Raw genomic sequence first — 25,007 nt, 5'->3', positions numbered from 1 at the left:
TGGTCTCATCTTGGCTTCAACTCCACTTGCTTGACTGCTCTCTGTAGCCCTTCCCCCCATTATTAATTAAAATCTGTCTACCTCTTCCTTAAATTTACTCAACGTTCTGGAATCCTTAGCATTTTGGGATAAATAACTACACAGATTCACAGCCCTTTGATTCACAACCCTTTCTCCTCAACTCTGTGTGAAATCTGCTACCCCTTAGTCTAAAGCTATCACTTCTCATTCTGGATTGCCATATATGAGGAAACATCCTTTTCATGTATGCTTTGTCACATGTATAAGCATGTTGCTATTTTTCCAAATGTCAGAGAGAAACTAGCGGCTTCAATTCCTACTTGAAAGTCAAAGGAGTTATAGTTCTTCAGCATTTTCTCTGGGCGTCCATAGTATCAAATAGAGTCAAATTGAAAGAAAAAGCTGAGGTTCACCAAGAGAGGTGCTCTCGAGTTTACTACCGGTGCCACAAGGTAGCGAGGCGAGGAACAGGGAGCGGGCGCAGCTGGTGTAGGAGGGAGGGCTTCAGATATGTAGATAATTGGGATGCCTTCTGGGGAAGGTGGGACCGGTACAAGAAGGACGGGTTGCATCTGAACTTGATGGGGGCCAATGCCCTGGATGGAAGGTTTGCTCGAGTAGTTCGAGAGGGTTTAATCTAGTATGGCAGGGGGTGGGAACCTGAGCTGTAAACCAGAGGTGAGAGTTAATGCAGGTGAGGCAATAGCAAGAGGTAGACCAGCTAGTGGGAAGGATTTTCCTGGGAAGGAACCAAGGGATCAGTTAAAGTGTGTTTGCTTTAACGCAAGGAGTATCAGGAATAAAAGTGATGAACTTAGAGCATGGATCAGTACCTGGTGCTATGATGTTGTGGCCATAACAGAGACATGGGTTTCTCAGGGGCAGGAATGGTTGCTGGATGTTCCAGGGTTTAGAGCATTTAAAAAGAATAGGGAGGGGGGAAAAGAGGAGGGGGTGTAGCACTACTAATCAGAGAAGGTATCACAGCTACAGAAGCTTCCATTGTCGAGGAAGATCTGCCTACCGAGTCAGTATGGGTGGAAATTAGGAACAGCAAGGGAGCAGTCACATCGTTAGGCGTTTACTACAGGCCGCCCAGTAGCAGCAGGGAGATGGAAGAAAACATAGGTCGGCAGATTTTGGAAAAGTGTGGACGTAGTAGGGCTGTTGTAATGGGTGACTTTAACTTTCCCAATATTGATTGGAACCTCCTTCGAGCAGATGATTTGAATGGAGCTGTTTTTGTAAGGTGTGTTCAGGAGGGTTTCCTAACTCAGTACGTTGACAGGCCGACGAGGGGAGAGGCCATTCTAGACTTGGTGATCGGAAACAAGCCGGGGCAGGTATCAGATCTTGTGGTGGGAGAGCATTTTGGTGATAGTGACCATAACTACCTCACATTCTACATAGCTATGGAGAAGGAGAGGATTAGACAAAATGGGAGGATATTTAATTGGGGAAGAGGAAACTATGATGCGTTTAGACATGAGTTAGGAAGCATGGACTGGGAGCAATTGTTTCATGGTAAAGGCACTATAGACATGTGGAGACTGTTTAAGGAACAGTTGTTGCGAGTGATGAATAAATATGTCCCCCTGAGACAGGCAAGAAGGGGTAAGATAAAGGAACCTTGGATGACGAGAGCGGTGGAGCTTCTTGTCAAAAGGAAGAAGGTAGCTTACATAAGGTGGAGGAAGCTAGGGTCAAGCTCAGCTCTAGAGGATTACAGGCAGGCGAGGAAGGAGCTCAAAAATGGTCTGAGGAGAGCCAGGAGGGGGCACGAGAAAGGCTTGGCAGAACGGATCAGGGAGAACACAAAGGCATTTTACACTTATGTGAGGAATAAGAGAATGGTCAAAGAAAGAGTAGGGCCGATCAGGGATAGCATAGGGAACTTGTGTGTGGAGTCGGAGGAGGTAGGGGAAGCCCTAAATGAGTTTTTTGCTTCTGTCTTTATGAAAGAAACAAACTTTGTAGTGAATGAAACCTTTGAAGAGCAGGTGTGCATGCTGGAATGGATAGAGATAGAGGAAGCTGATGTGCTGAAAATTTTGTCAAACATTAAGATTGACAAGTCGCCAGGCCCAGACCAGATTTGTCCTCGGCTGCTTTGGGGAATGAGAAATGCAATTGCTTCGCCACTTGCAAAGATCTTTGCATCCTCGCTCTCCACTGGAGTCGTACCTGAGGACTGGAGAGAGGCAAATGTAATTCCTCTCTTCAGGAAAGGAAATAGGGAAATCCCTGGCAATTACAGACCAGTAAGTCTCACGTCTGTCGTCTGCAAGGTGTTAGAAAGGATTCTGAGGATAGGATTTATGACCATCTGGAAGAGCATGGCTTGATTAAATGCAGTCAACACGGCTTTGTGAGGGGCAGGTCATGCCTCACAAAACTTATCGAGTTCTTTGAGGATGTGACTAGAAACGTTGATGAGGTTTGAGCTGTGGATGTGGTGTATATGGACTTCACCAAGGCATTTGATAAGGTTCCCCATGGTAGGCTCATTCAGAAGGTCAGGAGGAATGGGATACAGGGGAACTTAGCTGTCTGGATACAGAATTGGCTGGCCAACAGGAGACAGTGAGTGGTAGTAGAAGGAAAATATTCTGCCTGGAAGTCAGTGGTGAGGTGTGTTCCACAGGGTTCTGTCCTTGGGCCTCTACTGTTTGTAATTTTTATTAATGACTTGCATGAGGGGATTGAAGGATGGGTCAGCAAGTTTGCAGATGCCACAAAGGTTGGAGGTGTCATTGACAGTATAGAGGGCTGTTGTAGGCTGCAGCGGGACATTGACAGGATGCAGAGATGGGCTGAGAGGTGGCAGATGGAGTTCAACCTGGATAAATGCGAGGTGATGCATTTTGGAAGGTCAAATTTGAAAGCTGAGTACAGGATTAAGGATAGGATTCTTGGCAGTGTGGAGGAACGGAGGGATCTTGGTGTGCAGGTACATAGATCCCTTAAAATGGCCACCCAAGTGGGCAGGGTTGTTAAGAAAGCATATGCTGTTTTGGCTTTCATTAACAGGGGGATTGAGTTTAAGAGCTGTGAGATCTTGTTACAGCTCTATAAAACTTTGGTTATAAAACTTGGAATACTGCGTCCAGTTCTAGTCGCCCTATTATAGGAAAGATGTGGATGCTTTGGAGAGGGTTCAGAGGAGGTTTACCAGGATGCTGCCTGGGCTGGAGGGCTTATCATATGAAGAGAGGTTGACTGAGCTCAGACTTTTATTATTGGAGAAAAGGAGGAGGAGAGGGGACCTAATTGAGGTATACAAGACAATGAGAGGCATAGATAAGAGTCGATAGCCAGAGACTATTTCCCAGGGCAGAAACGATTAACTCGAGGGGTCATACTTTTAAGCTGGTTGGAGGAAAGTACAGAGAGGATGTCAGAGGCGGGTTCTTTACACAGAGAGTTGTGAGAGCATGGAATGCATTGCCAGCAGCAGTTATGGAGGCAGGGTCAGTGGGGGCATTTAAGAGACTTCTGGACATGCATATGGTCACAGAAATTTGAGGGTGCATACATGAGGATCAATGGTCGGCACAACATCGTGGGCTGAAGGGCCTGTTCTGTGCTGTACTGTTCTATGTTCTATTACTGCATGTAAGGCTATTTAGTAAGACAGGAGCCAGTGATTTTTGGAGCGACATGCTCTCTTATCTATGCAGGTATGGTTGTAAAGCTCAGCATGTCAGTCAGCATCTCATGAGTGATTTCTGCTTCCAGAGCTGCTACTATGCACTTACCTTGAAACCTAGCAGAGCAATTAAAAAAAAATATGGGGCTTGTTGGTCAGGGGTAGAATATTATGGGGTTGGTTTCGCTAACTTGGCTGGATGGCTGGTTTCTGATGCCAACAGTTTGGATTAAATTCCTGCACTGGCTGAGATTGTCATGAAGGATTCTCCTTCTCAACTTCTCCCTTCACCTGAGGCGTGGTGACCATCAGGTTAAGCCACCACCAGTCATCTTCCTCTCATGACAAAGCAGCCGTATAGTCTGGTAGAGAGGCAGATGTTGGACTGGGGTGTACAAAGTTAAAAATCACACAACACCAGGTTATAGTACAACAGATTTAATTGGAAGCACCAGCTTTCAGAGCACCTGTGAAGGAGCGGCGCTCTGAAAGCTAGTGTGCTTCCAATTAAACCTGTTGGACTATAACCTGGTGTTGTGTGATTTTTAATCTTTACCTTTTGTTAGTACATTAACATTGGCAGAAGGTTGGCTGACTAAAAGAAGACAGATAATTGAGATAGGGACATTTTTGATTTGGTACTCTAACTACCGTCATGCCACAGGGATAAATGCTGAGGTCACAATTATTTACAATATGTATTAGAGACATGAATGTTGGACATTATATCACCCATGTTGCAAAAAGAGGTGTGATGGCAAGAGCTGAGGATAACAACTGGAATACGGACAACAACTTTGATCTCTTTATCCAAGGAGAAACATTCTGGCAATGTTAGCAATCCTGAGAACGTTTTGTAGATTGATTTCAAGAATGGTAAGATTTTTTTTTGAGGAGCAGTTGAGTTGATTAAAGTATAGAAAACAAGAGGAGACCTTATTGAAACATACAGGACTCTTAAGGAGGCTGTGGAGAGGTTGTACCCCTTTGTGGGAGAGTATAGGACCTGAGAGCATAATCCCAGATTAAGGGATCATTTGTTTCAAAGAGGAGGAATTTTTTCTGTCAAATGGTAGTGAATCTCTGTAGTTCTTTATCATGAAGAGCTTTGTCATTAAGTCCCAGACTCTATATGGACTGTATCTTTTTATTTTTCTCTATTATTGATTGTGGACTAAAACTGAAAAAAAACTCTTAAAGACTGAAGATTGTGTAAAAGATAGCTACATTTGATAGAAGCGTATTAGGTGACATTTATTGCGACTGTTTGTTTTTACTGCTACTTGTTCAAGTAGTATTGGATGTCTGGATACTGCTGTACTGAAGTCAGGTAGCTGTATATTGACAAAGCATTAGCTGGCTGCAAGTAGCTGTTTGGTTTGTATACTAATGACCAATTATTAACACTAAAGTAGTCCTGTCTGACAGCAGGTAATAGACCAGCTGTCAGATGGCTGAACAGCTTTGGGGTTTGAATGTTTTGGGAGAAGCCATCAAATCTCTGCCAGCACAGGAGCTGTCTCTTTTCTCTGCAGTAAAAAAAAACACCTTAAGTCTGAAGAAAGCCAGTTTCTTTTGCCCCTAACAGTTCTGGAAGCTGTGAATCTTAACCAATAAGCAACCTGATAAATGTCAATCAGCCACCTTGTACCTTCTGTAAACAAGTGCAAGTACCTGGAGGAGAAATAAGGTGCAGCATGTCCTGACTAGCCAGAAAGACCATCTCAATGAGTCATGTGGATAGGGGCCATTAAACTGCTTTCCCCATCTTTCCTTCTGTCACCACACCCATGTTTTCTTTCCAGTCTGATGGATGTGTATGTAGCGGGCAGGTTTATAAAGGGATTAAAGTTTTAATGAGTGGGGTTACTGGTCGACAGTTCATAATTGTTTAGCTGTGGTTAGGGTCTATTAATATGTAAATAATAATCGTGATTAAACAAAGAAACCTAGTTTGTGCATTCTGTCAACCTGGGTCTAAAAGACATGTAAATTTTGGAATTCAGCATACTTTATAAATGTTTAACGTTTGTGATGACTTCGGGGATAGCAAGTCTTGATTTTCAGCAGACTACCACAGTGAAGTGTAACAGCTGAGGGAGACTAACAGAGTTTTAATCGAGGATTATGGGGATAAGGTAGGAAAGTGAAGATGAGGATTACTTTTCAGCCATGATAGTGTCATGGAGTCATAGAATCTTGTACAGCATGGAAACAGACCCTTTGGTCCAACCTGTCCACGCCGACCAGATATCCCAACCCAATCTCGTCTCACCTGCCAGCACCCGGCCCATATCCCCCTAAACCCTTCCTATTCATATACCCATCCAAATGCCTCTTAGGCAAAGCTAACCAGATGGGCCAAATGGCCTGCTTCTGCTGCTATGGTTTATGGTCATCCACCTTGTCCAGAACTCCCAAACACACTTCATGGACTGCAACTGTCTACCTGTTTGAGGAATTTGGTATCACCAGTGCACCACATCACGGCATCATTATGGCATGTCTCAGCTTAATTTGTAATACAGTTCAGCATGTCAGCACTGCACCCTGTGCTCCCCAACACCTCACATTGCTATGCTGCTTCTAGTGCTGCAAACAGTGATAATCATCCATCTCAAAGTGCTTCTTTGGGCGGTTAACTTGCTTTCTTGGTTCTCACTCACTTTGTGCCTTTTTAAATGTTTACAGCATCTCTTCCTTGCCTTACCTTGCCTTTTTAATGCAGACCAAGTAATAACTGTTCAAGAGGGCAGATTTCTTAATATCACACCTACAATATGTGGCAGCAGCTTTTGCAGAAAACACACTGCTTCAACCAGGTACTCATGTCTCAAAATTTAAGGGAGTAATCCTTAGTCTAATTAAGGTGGACAATGGTCAGTCAATGCATTTGTCTGAACCTAGGGCACCTCACAACCTATCCTGATGCAGTGAGTAAGGAGTGCAGAATGAAGGCAGGGTTTGTAGTTTGCGAGATGGAGTATGTGAAAGCCATTGAGAAAAGATGCTGTGTGCAAAACTGAGAATGGTGGTCTATGTGCCTTGTTGGGAGATGCGTGCTGTTATACAGTTGGAATGAGTGTGAAGTAGCAGAGAGAGGTTGGTGGCATTTGCCCTTGTCATTAATCTTCTTACAGTATTGCTGCACATTCCTAGATGCCACACTGACTTGGGGCTACTTTGGAACAGGTTGGCAACATTTGAAATATGGCACCTGTGGTGTGAATGCTGTAAGATCCTGGCGCTGATCAGTACCTTTAGGACTGCTCAGTACAAGGCTGGACACAAGCAGTGCTGCAGAGGCGTGATGCTTACTTAATTCAGTGAGCAGCATCAAATTGCGTGAGAAAAGTCACTAGGGCTGATGGAGGGAAAGCCTTCATGAAACTTCCTGAAATTGACATTTGGCCAAACCTAAGGAAGATTCAGCCCATTTTTACTAAGAATTTGAAATATAGACCTTGATGGTAAGTCCACCTCCTTTAAGATCAAGACTCGATTCCCCCCAACCAAACCCCGACAACGTTGTATGAGGACATACTGAACTGAGCTTTATGCACTCCTCAGCATTAACCAGTTCAGACTCTTACACAACAAGAATAAAGAGGGGGTGTGGGACTGACTGTATTGAGACAAAGTGAGTATGGACTAGATGGGCTGAATGGCCTCCTTCTCTTCCATTCTGACTGACCTGCTGATACGTTCCCAATCCCAGCTCCGTCTTTAAAGCGTTTAGAGTCAGCAACTGTCACACATCAGGGGAAAGCAACATCACCTTACCTCTGAACCTATTCCTGCTTGTGCATTATTTAAAAGCACAGACCTTGGTTTTCCCCTGTCAGTCAGTTGACACGCGATTGAGTTTGGACCAGAGCATGAACCAACCTTTGCACATGCTGAAAACCATGTTGTGACTGGGGCCATCAGTCAAATGTTTTCTTTCCAACTAGAAAAATAAATTGGGATCTAGAGGAGAGGAAAAAGGAAACCACAAATGCTGAAATCCAGAGTAAAAACTGAAAGTATTGCAAGTGGACAGCAGGACATTTTGTTCTATTGAAGGGTTCCATGAGAACATTAACTTGTCTGTTTAAGGTGTTTATCAACCTGCTGCACATTTCTCTCATTTTTAGTTTTTATTTTGAAGAAGGAAAGTATTTGGCTGGAGCCAATCTGTAACTGAATACCTCTGAGTACGTGTTTCTTGTGGAAATCCTAACGATGTCAGTGCTCAGAGACGGCTAAGGGTAATGTATTTCATTCCAAAATTTTGTATGAATTGAATGTTGTGATTTTTCTATTCATGTGATTGAGAAAGGAGGGGGTAAAAGGAAACCTATGTTGCAAGAGCAGAGTGACTTTCTTGTCTAATAGAATTGAGCAACAAAAGTCTTCAGTTGTGTAGAGAGATGGTAGAAATTGAGATTATTCTTCTAAGAGCAGAAAAGTTAAAGGGACAAAGATAGTGAGATGTTTAAAATCTTGGTAGGTTTGGATTGAGTAAAGAAGGAGGATCTATTTGAACTGGATGGATGATCAGTCACCAGACAGCAGATCAAATTATCATAGAATCCCTATGGTAGCAGGCCATTCAGTCCAGCAAGTCCACACTAAACCTCTGAAGAGCATCCCACCCAGATACATTCCCCAATCCTATCCCTACAACCCTGCATTTCTCATGGATAGTCTCCCTAGCCTGCACATCCCTGGACACTCTGGACATTTTAGCACAGCCAATCCATCTAACCTGCACATCTTTGGACTGTGGGAGGAAATCGGAGCACCTGGAGGAAACTCATGCCGACACTGGGAGAATGTGCAAACTCCACATAGTCACCCAAGGCTGGAATCAAACCCAGGTCCCTGGTGCTGTGAGGTAGCAGTGCTAATCCCTGAGCCACCATGCCATCCCAAATCATTGGTAAAATGTTGGCCAGAGAGGAGGTGAGAACAGGAGGCATTTATTTATGCAACAAGCTCAGACCTGAAGTACACTTCCCGAAGGGTGATTGTAGCAGATGAATTAAAAAAAAATCAAAATGGATTTTTTACTAACATTTACTGAAAGAAATGTGTGCAGCATTATGGGAATGAGCAATGGGAGAGGGACCAGTTTTAAATGCTTTCAGAGAGCTAGAACAGGATTGTTAGAATTAATAGCCTCTTTCAGTGTAGTATGATTCTAACCACAATGATTTCAACTTTAAGAAAACACACCTATTATTTTGATATTCTGGTCCATTTCTTCTGACTGACTCCTTCCTGTCTGTTAGAACAGTAGCTCCCAAACTTGCTTTTTGTACACCTTCTTTTCAACCATTGTTCAATCCTCGCCCTGTTCAATCACCATATGGTCTTTGTGTCTTTATATGTTATGATCTGCTGTACTTCTTGCAAAACAAAACTGTTTACTGTACTTAGATACATAACAATAATAAATCAAATTGAGGTTCCATGATTAATAACACAATTGAAACGGATTTTTCAACCAAAGGAGTTTGAGGAGCTGAAGATGGATACAAGATACAGGAGAGTAACTGAATAAGCAATCTCATTCTTTACAAATGGCAATCCTGTTAACATTACATGACCTATTTCAAATGATATTAAAACAATCAACTTGGTTGTTAAAAATCACACAACACCAGGTTATAGTCCAACGGGTTTAATTTGGAAGCAGTAGGTTTCAGAACGACGCTTCTTCATCAAGTGGTTGTGATGAAGGAGCGGTACTCTGAAAACGAGTGCTTCTAATTAAACCTGTTGGACAATAACCTGATGTTGTGTGATTTTTAACTTTGTACATCCCAGTCCAACACCGGCATCTCCAAATTAATTTGGTTGTGGTATTATTTTGACTTGTGGTTAAAGTCATGCTTATGTTTTTGAGCTCTTTGCTTAGATTGACACTACTACATCATTGAAAATGTTTTTCTTTTTGAGTATGATGTTAAGCTAAGGCCCTGTCAGTGTAGTTGATCATTTAAGATCTCAGGGTATGGTTTGTAAGGGGTGTCTTCACTGACATTGCTCCTTCAACCAATGCCACCAAATTAATTTAGTTCGGAATTAATTGAGTTAGAAACAGAAAATGCTGAATACTCAGTTGGTCAGACAATACCTTGGGAGAGACAGAAACAAGTTTCATTGGCAGAATTTTCCCACCCATGAACGACATAGCCATTGGTGAGAAACTTGAGAACATTGTGTGATAGCCAGCGAGGAACTTCTCAACATTGAAAGCAAAAGTGCTATCTTCCATGTAAATGTTGAATATTGAGACATGATTCTCACTCGTGAATGATGAAAGATATTAGCATCTCATTAACACCTAATTTCACCTCATTGCTATGCAGTCTCCTAGCTACCTGTTAGAAACTAGGTGGTGACAATACCGACATGAAAGCCAGAGTAGTAACCAGTGACTGTAACATGCACCTTGGTCCTCAGGCTTCCATATTGGAAATGAAACACCAAAATCTCAGGCACTCTTCATGTTCAGTGGCTGCAGACCATTGCATCTGAAACATACCTGACGGAACCCTTTTGGCACATCTCTGATCCACTTACAAGACAGTTCTTCACTTTGTTGTTGCATTTTGAATCGTAATGGCATCTTTCATTGTGATGTGCTCACCAGCAGGTGTTTCTGGTTCTAATCTAGCAAAACTACCCACTAGAGTGCCAGTATCTGAGCCTTGAAGTGTCCTTTCAGAGAGATCCGTGGCTTCTTCCTCAGAGTTGGAGATGCAGGGCAGGCTACTTAGAGGCTGGCATTGTGCTGATACCATTGGTACCCTCTAGGGACATGAGTAAGTGAAGCGACCTAAGGATAGACCGGTGTTCAAGCATGTTAAGAGTTCATTCTTAGTGATGATAATGGGAGAGTAATGGACGGTGCTTCCTATCTGATAGTCAGGGCATGATGTCACAGCATGGACAGGCTCCACGCTTAGAGTCATAGAGATGTACAGCACGGAAACAAGCCCTTCGGTCTAACCTGTCCACGCCAACCAGATATCCCAACCCAATATAGTCCCACCTGCCAGCACCCGGCCCATATCCCTCCAAACCCTTCCTATTCATATACCCATCCAAATGCCTCTTAAATGTTGCAATTGTACCAGCCTCCACCACTTCCTCTGGCAGCTCATTCCATACACGTACCACCTTCTGCGTGAAAATGTTGCCCCTTAAGTCTCTTTTATATGTTTCCCCTCTCACCCTAAACCTATGCCCTCTAGTTCTGGACTCCCCGACCCCAGGGAAAAGATTTTGTCTACTTATCCTATCCATGCCCCTCATAATTTTGTAAACCTCTATAAGGTCACCCCTCAGCCTCCGACGCTCCAGGGAAAACAGCCCCAGCCTGTTCAGCCTCTCCCTGTAGCTCAGCTCCTCCAACGCTGGCAACATCCTTGTAAATCTTTTCTGAACCCTTTCAAGTTTCACAACATCTTTCCAATAGGAAGGAGACCAGAATTGCACGTAATATTCCAACAGTGGCCTAACCAATGTCCTGTACAGCCACAACATGACCTCCCAACTCCTGTACTCAATACTCTGACCAATAAAGGAAACCATACCAAACGCCTTCTTCACTATCCTATCTACCTGCGACTCCACTTTCAAGGAGCTATGAACCTGCACTCTTTGTTCAGCAAACTCCCTAGGACCTTACCATTAAGGGTATAAGTCCTGCTAAGATTTACTTTCCCAAAATGCTGCACCTCGCATTTATCTGAATTAAACTCTGCCACTTCTCAGCCCATTGGCCCATCTGGTCCAGATCCTGTTGTAATCTGAGGTAATCCTCTTCACTGTCCACTACACCTCCAATTTTGGTGTCATCTGCAAACTTATAAACTGTACCTCTTATGTTCGCATCTAAATCATTTATGTAAATGACAAACAGTAGAGGGCCCAGCACCAATCCTTGTGGCACTCCACTAGTCACAGGCCTCCAGTTTGAGAAACAAACCTCCACCACCACCTTGTACCATTGAGCCATTTCTGTATCCAAATGGCGAGTTCTCCCTGTATTCCATGAGATCTAACCTTGCTAATCAGTCTCCCATGGGGAACCTTGTCGAATGCCTTACTGAAGTTCATATAGATCACACCTACTGCTCTGTCCTCAATCTTCTTTGTTACTTCAAAAAACTCAATCAAGTTTGTGAGACATGATTTCCCACGCACAAAGCCATGTTGACTATCCCGAATCAGTCCTTGCCTTTCCAAATACATATACATCCTGTCCCTCAGGATTCCCTCCAGCAACTTGCCCACCACTGAGGTCAGGCTCACTGGTCTATAGTTCCCTGGCTTGCTTTACCGTCCTTCTTAAACAGTGGTACCACGTTTGCCAATCTCCTGTCTTCCGGCACCTCACCTGTGACTATCGATGATACAAATATCTCAGCAAGAGGCCCAGCAATCACTTCTGTAGCTTCCCACAGAGTTCTCGGGTATACCTGATCAGGTTCTGGGGATTTATCCACCTTTAACCGTTTCAAAACATCCAACATTCCCTCCTCTGTAATCTGGACATTTTGCAAGATGTCACCATCTATTTCCATACAGTCTGTATCTTCCATATCCTTTTCCACAGTAAATACTGATGCAAAATATTCATTTAGTATCTCCCCCATTTTCTGTGGCTTCACACAAAGGCCGCCTTGCTGATCTTTGAGGGGCCCTATTCTCTCCCCAGTTACCCTTTTGTCCTTAATATATTTGTAAAAACCCTTTGGATTCTCCTTAATTCAATTTGCCAAAACTATCTCATGTCCCCGTTTTGCCCTCCTGATTTCCCTCTTAAGTCTCCTTATAGTGCGGGCGAGCTGAATGTCAAATCACTCCACTACCTATCCCAGTTGATTCTATCCTATTGTGGACCCTTTTCTCCTGGAGTGAGAGAAGGGAGGGATTGATTGAGGTGGCTGCATAGGTTTTACTGCAGGCACCGTTGGGACATGTGATGAGATGTGAATGAGTCGGCAGAGTACAAGATGCGTGAGGGTGGTAGAGTTTGGGAGGATGGAGTTGTGGTAAGGGAAGTTGTTGCATGTGACATTGAGAGGAGTAGACCATAAGCCTTGGCGAGAGGGATTTATGGTAGTAGAGAGAGAGAGAGCGCGAGCGAGAGAGAGAGAGTGCATTGGAAGCAGCGATATGTTGGCACTTACCCTAGCGCATTGGGAAAATTCAATGCTGCACATTTTGGAAGACAGTCGACACTGCACTGACTCGGGTGGCAATCTTGGACCAGCCTGATGAGGTCTGGCACTGTGGCCTACTTTGCCAGTCTTGACAAAAGAGCATGGTCTGGCTCGGCACAATTCCTGTCCTGCAGGGCTTCCAGGTCCCTGCCCAGAAAGCAGGACACCAACTTCCCCTTGCCTACTGTGTCTGGAGTCATGAAAACAAACCATGAAGGGCTGCTGAAGGCTGCCAGTACTTGACCTGGTGCAGGACTGCCTTTTACATCGGAGTCAGGGATCCCAGGATGTCTTGGCAGTGCCAAGTCCTCATACTCACAGTGAGTGGATGAATAAGAAGAGTGGGGCACACTAGGGAGTAGTGCAGAAGTAAAGAGGTGAGTTTGGGACCATAGTGAGAGAAATAGGTAGACCTTGCATAATGGAACTCTCCACAAAACAATTAAATCAATTCTGTTAAAATGGAACCCTATGATTCAAGTCAAAGACCTTCCATCTGAACCAAAAAAGTTAGACAAATGTAACAGCTTTTAAGTAAGTCCAGAAGCAGGGAAAGATAGTTGGGGGGACTCAGAAATAACCAAAGGGAAGATCTGTGATAGTACAAAAGCATGAGTAAATGTCAAAGAGATGATGATAATGCAAACAAAAGAAAGTGGTGATGACACAGTCTTCAGATGAGTGGTAATCTGGGTGGCACAGTGGCTCAGTGGTGAGCACTACTGCCTCACAGTCCCAGGCACCTAGGTTCAATTCCAGTCTTGGCTGGCTGACTGTATGGAGTTTGTACATTCTCCCTCTGTCTGCGTGGGTTTCTTCTGGGTGATCCAGTTTCCTCCCACAGTTCAAAGATGTGCAGGTTAATGTATTAGCCATAGTAAATGCGGGGTTATGGGGATAGGGTAGGAGGTCTGGGTGGGATCAATTCCATGTGTCAGTGCAGACTTGATGGGCCGACTGGCCTCTTTCTACACTGTTGGGATTCTATGACAAAAAAAAATCAAAAACTGGAGTTGGAAATGACTACAGTTCCATCATTGCCATCAACTCTATGGGAAAGGTAGTTAGGTGGTATTTTGCTTCTCAACTTTCACTTCACAAGAAGAGGCAATCACACCTGCTCCTTCAACAAACCATATATAGTCTGTCCCCAAGATCTTCAAGCTCGATCACATATGAGTCCCCATTTTGAACCTTGGAGACCTAGTTCCAAAAACTCAGAGAACCCATATCCAAATAGTGCTTGAATTTTTTATTGAATGGTTTGACATAGGATCATACAACATGAAAACAGACCCTTCAGTCCAACCAGTCCATTCTGATCTTGTTCCCAAACTAAATTAGTCCCACCAACCTGCATTTGGCATATATCCCTCCAAGCCACATATCCTTTTCCTATTCGTGCACTTATAGATTAGATTAGATTAGATTACTTACAGTGTGGAAACAGGCCCTTCAGCCCAACAAGTCCACACCGACCCGCCAAAGCGCAACCCACCCATTCCCCTACATTTACCCCCCCCGCTACCAAACACTATGGGCAATTTAGCATGGCCAATTCACCTGACCTGCACATCTTTGGACTGTGGGAGGAAACCGGAGCACCCGGAGGAAACCCACGCAGACACGGGGAGAACGTGCAAACTCCACACAGTCAGTCGCCTGAGTCAGGAATTGAACCCGGGTCTCTGGCGCTGTGAGGCAGCAGTGCTAACCACTGTGCCACCGTGCCGCCCTAAATAGTTCAGCAATAATACCATTTGGTCGTCAATTCCAATAAATCATTGTCAATTGCAATTCCTCCTTCAATTCACCTCTGGCCACTTCTTTCTAACGAAACTGTTCCTGCATTATTACCACTCACAGTGAGAAAATCTTTTATAAAACGAAGTCCACCCAAGTATTAAAATGGTTGCCGTTGATGTTTTGTACCCACTGAACAAATACAAGGCCTTTTCTGATCACGGTGGTTGTTGTGCTTAGCAAGGAAGCATTGTTGCACTGATTCATTAAATGCCTTGCCTTTGTTTGTAGTTATTTGCTCAGTTTTCTTCCAGTGCTGAATGCATTTGATCTTTGTTCAAAATTGTTATTATGATTTTTATTAGCCCAAATTTGCAAGGTTCAACTCATCTGCAGCTTCCCCCATCTGTAATCTTAATAATCCTTTGGCTGATATACTCCACCAATTAACAATATTGAAAGTTGGGTAAGCTTTCTGAGGCAAACAGATTCTTCATGCTCAGTTTGTGTCCAGAGTGTTCAGCAATCCTTTATTTCCTAAAATTTCATCTTTAGAATTATTTCACTTTTCTAGTTGCTTAATCACCAGCAGTGCATAGTGATCCCAGCACAGATGAAGCATTAAAGGGAAATAAATACAGCTTACAACAGCATCAACAAAATTTGCACAATACAATTCATCCATTTGCTCTCCAAAACTGTTCTCTTTGCTTTTCTAAGCAAGGACAGATGGTACAGTTCGCATTTCTCACCCAGGCAAAGATCCAAGCTTTTCTTGCTCATAAAGGGTACTCGCTTCTAAACAGCTGCTCAAACCTGGCAAAACATATCCAGTTGAACACAGATTACACTTTCCTACAGAACAAGTTACCCATTCAAGAGAAATCATGCCAACCTTGGGCAAGGAGAAGAAAGGTATGGCATTAGCCCGAGTGCCCCTAGACAGATCACTGAGGCGAAGAGGCAAAGGTGTCACTGTCTTATATAAGTATTGCTGTTCAAAAAAAAAATCATTTTGGAACTGCTGTTCAGATGGGAAAAGACTTTACAAGTAGCTACTGGAAGGACCATCTGGTTTATTAACATGAGACGTTAAAGTGTTTGTAAGTATATAAAAGTAGCTGTGAAAGGTGTTGATCTGTGAACATCTCCGTGGCTTGGGGTGAATTAAACACAGTGGGACCTGAAGACTGAAGTCTCATACCTCACTGCTTAACATCGGAAGATGGTGCAAAATCTCCAACTCCAATCAGGAAGCCAGTTGTGACAAGGTAAACATTTAAACATGGTTTAAAGTTCTAAATAAATTGGAAAAAAAAATAAACGCCTGCATGTATGTTTGCTATAGGAGCCTGATACTTCAATTTTTCCTTTAATTCAGTCACTGCCAAAGGTGCCAAATAGCATGCCTCTCAGTACAGTTCAGTGGCTCAGAGAGGATGCCAGAGGGTGCTGTCTCAGCAGTGATCCAGAGTGAATGCCAGCTGTAGTAAATGATGTCAGATTGGCAGGGTATTATTAGTGAGTTAATTTGTTTCGTACCTGGTAACACTTAGGGGCTATTGGAAATCTTTGTGAATTCTGGGACAAAATCAATGAAACCAGTTACATGACTTATAATCGATTTCTGTGTTTTTCATGTCATTTTTCTAGTTGCTTGATATCCCAGAAGAGTTGATGGACAGCCATGATCTCACTGTAGACTACATCCTTACACCTAGCCAAGTGATAAAAACAAACTGCAGCTGTTCCAAGCCTCAAGGAATTATTTGGTCAAAGGTTTACAATCCTTTTTTATTCTTTGAATTCCTGAAAGAATTATTCTTTACTTTTGTCAAAGTACTGGTCTCGTTGTTCTTTTTCAGGACAACATGCAACACAATTGACACAGAAAGGAACCGTTCAGCCATCATTCCTGCATCAACTCTCCAAAAGAGCATTACTGCCTAGTGCTAATCTGCTTTTACCCCATACCCTTGCATGTTATTTTTATCTAAATAATCATCCAATGCCCTCAGTTAAACCTGCTTCCACCACATTCCCAGGCAGTGCATTCCATGCTGTAACTACTCGCTGAGTGAAAGCATCTTTCCTCACTTCACCCTTTCTTCTTTTGCAGATCACTTTAAATCCATGGCCTTCTTGTTCTTGTAAATTGGGAACAATTTCTCAGCATTTGCTCTATTCAGTCTGCTCATGATTTTGAAAACGTCCATCAGGTCTCCTCTTAGTCTCCTTCCCTCAAAGGAAAGCAGTTCCATTTTGCTCAATCATATTTTCATAACTGAAATTCTTCATGCTTGGAATCATTCTTGTAAAACACTTCTGCACTCCCTCCAATACATTCACATTCTTGCTATAATGTGTCACCCAGGACTGTATGCACTATTCCAGCTGAGGTCTGAAGTGTCTTATACAGCGATCCTTATGTTCGATCCCCCTCTTATCATCCATGTTTCTCAGTCTCTTTCCAGTGGGGAAGTGCCTGTATCCCACTTTGCATTCTATGAAAGCAGAGCTGTAATTGAGAATTGCACATACATTAGTGAACCACATTATTGCAACATAATTACAAATATAACCTCTTAAAAACCGTATTTTTTAATGGACGTTGTGTGCCATTATGATGTCTGTAAGAACATCTAAGTTGCTGGCAGGATTCTGGGTTTTGAGTCAGGGCCCTGACTGGGTTTAAATGACTCTACAATATGTGGGAAACACTCAACCGGCAGTTTATTTCCTGAATTGGTCAATTAACAGCCTTGGGATGTAATTCTTGTGGTTTGGGATGGGGGGGTGGGGGGGTGGGGGGGAGCTTGCCAAGCCACAAAGCCAACAAAGGTCCTCCAGTATGGAAGGAACTACATCTGGAGGTGTCCTTACAGAAACTTTTAAACTCAGAAATGGTCATAGCTGCATCATTGTGGAGGGATACTCCTGCATTGGGCAATATGAAACTGTAATGAGGTCAGTGAGGCAGGACAGGCCTTGAAGATTATACTGGCTCCCTAGTCTGCTATTGGGATATTGCCTTGAGGTAATTGTCTGTTCCTCAAGCTACAGGAGGTCCTCAGGCTAATTTGAAAATTCCCATTTACCTTGAAGAAGTGACCTTAAAATCATAGTCATGCAGCATGGAAACAGACCCTTCAGTCCAACTCTCCTTCCTACAGCAGGGTGACCAGAATTGTGCACAGTACTCCAAAAGCAGCCTCACCAATGTCCTGTCCAACCACAAAATGACGTCCCAATTGCTATGCTCAGTGGTTTGAGCAAATGAAGGCCAGCATGCTAATCCCTTCTTTACCACTCTGTCTAACTGTGACACAGCTTTCAAGGATATGAACTCACCTCAATCTGTTCCTTCTCACATGTGCATAGTTCTTCTGATCTTGCTGTTTGTGTTTTCCTTTCTTGGTGCTCAGGTGGATTCAAATATGATGGAAAAAATTCCAATCCTTAAAAGCCTTCAGTTCAGGGAACGAAAAGCAGGAAAGGATGTTGCTCTGAAGGAGGAAAGGCACGCAGAGAAGAAAGAACTCCAGAGGCTATTAGACAAAAGGATATCGTCCGGGAAAGGTGGAGGTGCAACCAAAGTTAAAACTAATGCAATGGAAATGGCCAGAAATACTGAAGCTAGTGAAGAACATAAAGAACCTAGCTGGAAAAACCAGCTTAATGCTCCAACCAGAGTTACTACAATTTATATGGGTAACCTACCTCATAGTCTGAGGGTCAGTGAATTAAAGAATACCTTAAGAGAGCACAATGCAGTTCCATTGCGTCTGAGTTGGCAGGGGGCCCAACACAGGGCTTTTCTTGATTACAAGGATGAGGTCACTGCAGAAGAAGCTCTAACCTCCCTTACTGGGCTAAGTATATGTGGGAGTGTGATTAGAGTTGAACTTGCCAAGAGTCAAAGAGGCAATAGATCTAAAATTCAAACCACTGAAAAACCAAGCAGCCAGTAATCTGATTGAGTACCAAAAATGTCAGCAGCAAATTTCACACATGTAAATATGTTTTAAAAGAATTGATCATGTTGAGAAGTGCAGAGTGCAACAAAGGCAGCTTATTTGTAATTTGATTTTACATGTCGTGCCTCATTTGGACATGAAAGACTAGTTGAACAATATGAAAGAATACACATTCATGAACAGCCAATGAAATTAGATGCATTTGAGCATAGAAAGCGTCTATTCTGTTGTGATACAGGTATTATTGACCAGATACTACTATCTGGATGTGATATCTGACATAAAATGATTACCTCTGTAAATATTAGAAAGCACATGAAATACTGCAGAGGGCTGTTATGATAGTGTCCCCCCACCTCTGGGCCAGGAGACCAGGTTCAAGTCACACCTGCTCCAAATGTGGGATATAACATTCCCGAACAGATTGATTGATTGAAAATCTGTTTGAAATATTGCAACAGACATTGCATTTAGTTTCTTTTCAGCCTAATAGAAAACATCGAATGCAAATTAATGGCTTTGCACTTGCAAGATTAATTGATTATCAAGAGAACATAAATCATTTTTTTTATTATTGATACTATTTAAGTTTACTCCCTACAGATTATAAGATTCAATACTTTTCTGTTGTCCACCTGTTTACGTTAAGATTTTATGGAATCCAGTAGCTTTGCTGTTAACATTAGAAATATGGTCTGTTAGAACTTGACTACAATAGGATTTGTTTTATGCACCTTAAGTGGCCAGAATGCTCTTAACAAAAATAGTTGATACAGACCATTCAGGAAGCATTTTCTCAAAGGAAGTGAATCTCATGGGAGACTTTGTAAAAGCTATTTCACAAGCAGGGCCATGGTACAGCCCATTGATGTGGACTTGGAGTGGAAAAGGGTTTCACTGGCTTACTCTTGGTAGCAGTCATATAGGTCAGATGTCAACATGTCAGACAAGAAATCACACTGGAGGAGTTGCATTGAGTCCATTGTCGCTAGTTTTGGGCAGAAGTCAAAAAAGTGCTTCACAACTGAAAAAGCAAAGGTGTAAAGTGAGTGAAAAGGCATCCAATAAATCCATGTCCAAAGTAAGACCATATGTGAAATTCTTTATTCTGGAAGGATGCTGTTACCATGGTATGTGACTGATGGAATAAAATACAAATGCATCAATGTTGATTTAGAAGTGAATGGTCAAGATTGATTTCCTATGGGGAGAGGAATGTGCTGCTTTTTTCACTTTACTCAGGAGATGTGGGCCTTGCTGTCATTTATTAGGCGAAAGTGAGGATTGCAGATGCTGGAGATCAGAGTAAAAATTAGAGTGGTGCTGGAAAAGCACGACATGGAAGGCAGCATCCAATGAGCAGGAAAATCGACATTTCGGGCAAAAACCCTTCAGCTTTTGCCTGAAACATCGATTTTCCTGCTCCTTGGATGTTGCCTGACCTGCTGTGCTTTTCTAGCACCACTCTAATCTTGACCTTGAGGCCGTCATTTATTGCCCATCCCTAGTTGCCCTTGAGAAGGTGGTGGTGAGCTGCTGAAATCTATTTGGCATCAGCACACCTGCCATGTTGTTAGGAAGGGAGTTCCAGGGCTTTGATCCAGGGACACTAAAAGAATCATAGAATCCCTGCAGTAAAGAAAAACGCCATTCAGCCTATCAAGTTTGTACCAGCCCTACAATGAGTATCCCTCCCAAACCCAGCTCTCCTATCCTCCACATCCCCACACATCTTTGGATTGTAGGAGGAAACCAGAGCATCTGGCAGAAAACATGCCGACATGGGGGGAATACGCAACCTCCACATAGGCAGTCACCCAAGTCTGTTGTCTTACCTGGATCCCTCGTGCTGTGAGGCAGCACTGCTAACCACTGAGCCACCCATAGCCTCTGAGCCACCAAGTCTGAATGCGCAATGGCTTGGAGGGGGACCTCTACCTGGTCTGGCATTTGATGTATACTTGACTCAATCTACATAGCACAGTTTGCCTTGATGATAACTAGAGAGCGGCAACAATTGCTTATGGAGAGCATTTCCCACATATGAAAAATTAGAAAATCGGATCTTCTGAATGGGCTTGCATTGCATAAAGAAAGGGACTGATTGGCAGAGACAAATTACCTTCTACCTTTGGAAATGTACTCCATAGCTGCGGAATTCTTTGCCATATATATTTTCACAGACTGTTTGTTATCTCCATCATATTAAATGAGTGGTCAATATTTGTTAAGCTTCAATGGCTTTAAAGGGATACAGCTAAATTTCAGCTTCAAACTAATTCTTTTTTTGAGAATATTTTAATTTTCACCAAATGGGATGACAATCAGGCAGGTTAACAGAGCTGCAGTTTTTGTCTCCTGGTCGTGACAAGTGGTTCTCATGACCCACTCTAGCAAGTTGCCCAATTGGTCAATAAATGTTACCAATTCAATCAGCCTAGTGACTGTAACACTTTACAAGAAGACAGTTTCCATTGAGCACAGGAGGGTAGGCCAGGTGCTAGCCACACAAACACTATGTGGTCTCTTTAATGAGCACTAGTAGACTACGTGAGTAGCAACTAGCTGCAACACTAGCATCCCAGTGCCTGTTGCTGGAATACACTTCAACTCCCTTGTCTTTCAGTAAACCCAGCCTAAAACAATATTGCAGCTCAAGACTCCAACTTAGTCACCTAGAACATAGAACAATACAGCGCAGAACAGGCCCTTCAGCCCTCGATGTTGTGCCAACCTGTGAACTAATCTGAGCCCATCCCCCTCATCATCCATGTGCTTATCCAAGGGCTGTTTAGATGCCCTTAATGTGGCTGAGTTAACTGCATTGGCAGGCAGGGCATTCCACGCCCTTACCACTCTAAGTAAAGAGCCTGCTTCTGACATCTGTCTTAAACCTATCACCCCTCAATTCGTAGCTATACCCCTTCGTACAAGCTGACTTCATCATCCTAGGACAAAGACTTTCACTGTCTACCCTATCTAATCCTCTGATCATCTTGTATGTCTCTATCCAGTCCCCTCTTAACCTTCTCTCCAATGAAAACAGACCCGAGTCTCTCAGCCTTTCCTCATAAGACCTTCCCTCCAGACCAGGCAACATCCTGGTAAATCTCCTCTACACGTTTCTCAATGTTTCCACATCCTTCCTGTAATGGGGTGACCAGAACTGTATACAATATGCCAAGTGCGGCCGCACTAGCGTTTTGTATAGTTGCAGCATGACATTACTGCTCCGGAACTCAATCCCTCTACCAGTAAAACCTAACACACTGTATGCCTTCTTAACAGCACTATCAACCTGGGTGGCAACTTCCAGAGATCTATGTACATGGACTCCAAGATCTCTCTGCACATCCACACTACCAAGAATCTTTCCGTTGACCCAGTATTCTGCATTCCAGTTATTCTTCCCAAAGTGAATCACCTCACATTTATCTGCATTGAACTCCATTTGCCACCTCTCAGCCCAATTCTGCAGTTTATCCAAGCCTCCCTGCAACCTGCAACATTCTTCCACACTGTCCACTACTCCACCGATTTTAATGTAATCTGAAAACTTACTAACCCATTCACCTACGCCTGTGCCCAAGTCATTTATAAAAAAAAGTGGTCCCAAAACAGATTCTTGTTGCACACCACTAGTAACCGGACTCCAGGCTGAATGTTTTCCATCAACCACCACACGCTGCCTTCTTACAGAAAGCCAGTTTCTAATCCAAACTGCTAAATCACCTTCAATCCCATGCTTTACATTTTCTCCAACAGCCTACCATGTGGAATCTTATCAAAGGCTTTACTGAAGTCCATGTACTCCACGTCAACTGCCACACCCTCATCCACATGCTTGGTCACCTTGTCAAAAGATTCAATGAGGTTTAGGAGACATGGCCTGCCCTTGATGAAACCATATTGACTATCTGCAATCACATTGTTGCTTGCTAGATGATTATAAATCCTATCTCTTATAATCCTTTCCAAAACTTTTCCTACAACAGGGTCCCAGGTTCAATTCCAGCCTTGGGTGACTGACTGTGTGGAGTTTGCACGTTCTCCCTGTGTCTGCGTGGGTTTCCTTCGGGTACTCTGGTTTCCTCCCACAATCCAAAGATGTGCGGGTTAGGTGAATTGGCCATGCTAAATTGCCCATAGTGTTAGGTGCATTCGTCAGAGGGAAATGGGTCTGGGTGGGTTGCTCTTTGGAGGGTCGGTTGGACTGGTTGGGCCAAAGGGCCTGTTTCCACACTGTAGGGAATCTAGTCTAATATCTCATTCTTCTCCTTTAAGATATTCTCCTCTTCCTGAATGAAAACAGATGAGAAATATTCATTTAGCACCTCTCCGATCTCCACAGGGTCCACATACAACTTCCCACTTCCGTCTTTGACTGGCCCTATTCCTACCCTAGTCATCCTTTTATTCCTCACAATCCTATAGAAAGCTTTAGGGTTCTCCTTTGCTCTACCTGCTAAAGACTGCTCATGTACTTTTTTTTAGATTAGATTAGCTAACTTACAGTGTGGAAACAGGCCCTTCGGCCCAACAAGTCCAAGCCGACCCGCTGAAGCACAACCCACCCAGACCCATTCCCCTATATTTACCCCTTCACCTAACACTGCTGGCAATTTAGCACGGCCAATTCACCTAACCTGCACATTTTTGGACTGTGGGAGGAAACCAGAGCACCCAGAGGAAACCCACGCAGACATGGGGAGATGGTGCAAACTCCACACAGTCAATCGCCTGAGGATCAGGACAGGAGCAGCACAGGATAAAATACAGAGTAAATCTCCCTCTCCACTGTTCTCCCCATCAACACTGGTTCAACCTTGGAAGTTGTTTAGCACCTGATGTATCAGCTCCCTGACTTTAATGATTCCTAAAAAGGGTTGTGAGTCTGGTCAAATATAGTTTTGATTCAAACTACATTAAAAGCATATTTCTACAATTTCAGTTGTAAAGGAGGGAGGTTAGATATAACAGGTTGGGGGGAGGGGGTGAGGTGAGAATGTTCAAGGAAGTGTGATTGATTAAAATGGCAAAGCACCATTTAATTATTCTCTCTGGTAATTGGAATAATAGTGGCATTAAGTAAATGGGAATAATGAAATATAATGTGCAAAAATATGTTTTCTATATAAACAAAGGCAGAAGTACTGCAGGTGCTGGAGAATTGAAATAAAAACAAAGTTTTGGAGAAACCTGGCAGCTCTGGCAACATCTTTGGCGACTTTTCAATTTTTTTTTGTAGAAATATAAGTGACGACAATGAATTCAATGTGACTATTCCTTGGAGCTGAAGATGGCTGGAAAAATGACTCATGTTTTTCTTATGAAAAGGAGCAGGAGATCGAGTGGAACAGATGCTAAGAATGCCTAGAGCAAAAGACAAATGGTAATAGAAAAGTGATATGGGTGGAGAGTAGATGTTGATGGGAGGTGATTATAGCAGAAAATAAATCAGCTCTGCTGACTATGCAGGCAAGACTGAAGAAGGGAATAGATATAATCAAAATAGAGGACAGTATTCGTGATTTTAATTTGTTGAACTCGGTGATAGGTTCTGAATGTTGTTAAGTGATGAAGAAGAGAAGAGACGCTGTTCCCCAAGCTTACACGAGGCTTAATGGAACACTACAGAAGGCCTAGGACAGAAATGTTAGCATGAGAGCAAGATGTATTGAACTGGCAAGCAACTGGAAAGGTCAGAGTCAGTTTTGCTGAATAGCGGTGACCCACAAAGCAGTCACTCCCTTTGTGCTTGGTCTCATCAATGTAGAGGAGAACACATTGTTAACTGTGAATTCAGTATTTGAGATTGAAAGAAATGCAACCAAATTGCTGCTTCACCTGGAAGGTGTCTTTGGAGATTGGACAGTGACAATAGAAGAGCTACAAGGGCATGTGTTACCCCTTTCACCATTCACAGGAAAATGCCATGAAGGTTTAAGGAGTGATTGCATGTATCAGGGGAGGGGTCAAGGTCTTGGGGAAGGAATAGAACCAGTGAGATGCTGACAGTGGAGGGAAAGGGAAGTGGTGTTTGGTCATGCTATCCTGCTGATGGAAATGCTGAAGAGAGATTCTTTGAACGCAGTGTCTGGTGGAATGGAAAATGAAGTCAAGGGCACCGTATTGTTGTTTTTGGAGGGAGGGGAGGTATGAGGACAGGAGTGGGTGCAAGAAATGGAATCAATTTATTACAAGAAGTAGTACATGAGAAAGTGTCGTCAAGCTAACTGTAGAAGTCAGTAGGTTTGTAGTGGACTGCCTTTTCCAGAAATGGAAACAGAGAAGTCAAAGGAGAGAAAGGAAGAATCAGAGATGGGCAGCTGATGGTGAGGAAAGGAAAATAATTGGAAGCAAAACTGATAAACGTTTTCAATTCTGGATGAA

General features: G+C 43.1%; 1 protein-coding gene across 3 annotated transcripts in view; it reads left to right on the top strand.

Annotated features, from left to right (window-relative positions):
• The window catches only part of mthfsd (methenyltetrahydrofolate synthetase domain containing), a 65,765-nt gene extending 43,060 nt beyond the window's left edge, over positions 1 to 22,705 (top strand). For all 3 annotated transcript variants that reach the window (XM_072595915.1, XM_072595916.1, XM_072595914.1), the window contains 2 exons: positions 16,291 to 16,416; positions 18,063 to 22,705. In XM_072595915.1, coding sequence (XP_072452016.1) covers positions 16,291 to 16,416; positions 18,063 to 18,608 — 672 coding nt within the window. In that variant the 3' untranslated portion in view covers positions 18,609 to 22,705. The remainder of the gene's footprint in view (positions 1 to 16,290; positions 16,417 to 18,062) is intronic.
• The last annotated feature ends 2,302 nt before the right edge of the window (positions 22,706 to 25,007 follow it).

Source organism: Chiloscyllium punctatum, chromosome 26, assembly GCF_047496795.1.
Source record: "Chiloscyllium punctatum isolate Juve2018m chromosome 26, sChiPun1.3, whole genome shotgun sequence".
In the NCBI taxonomy this organism is placed as follows: Eukaryota; Metazoa; Chordata; class Chondrichthyes; order Orectolobiformes; family Hemiscylliidae; genus Chiloscyllium; species Chiloscyllium punctatum.
This window is presented reverse-complemented; position numbering and strand designations above follow the sequence as displayed.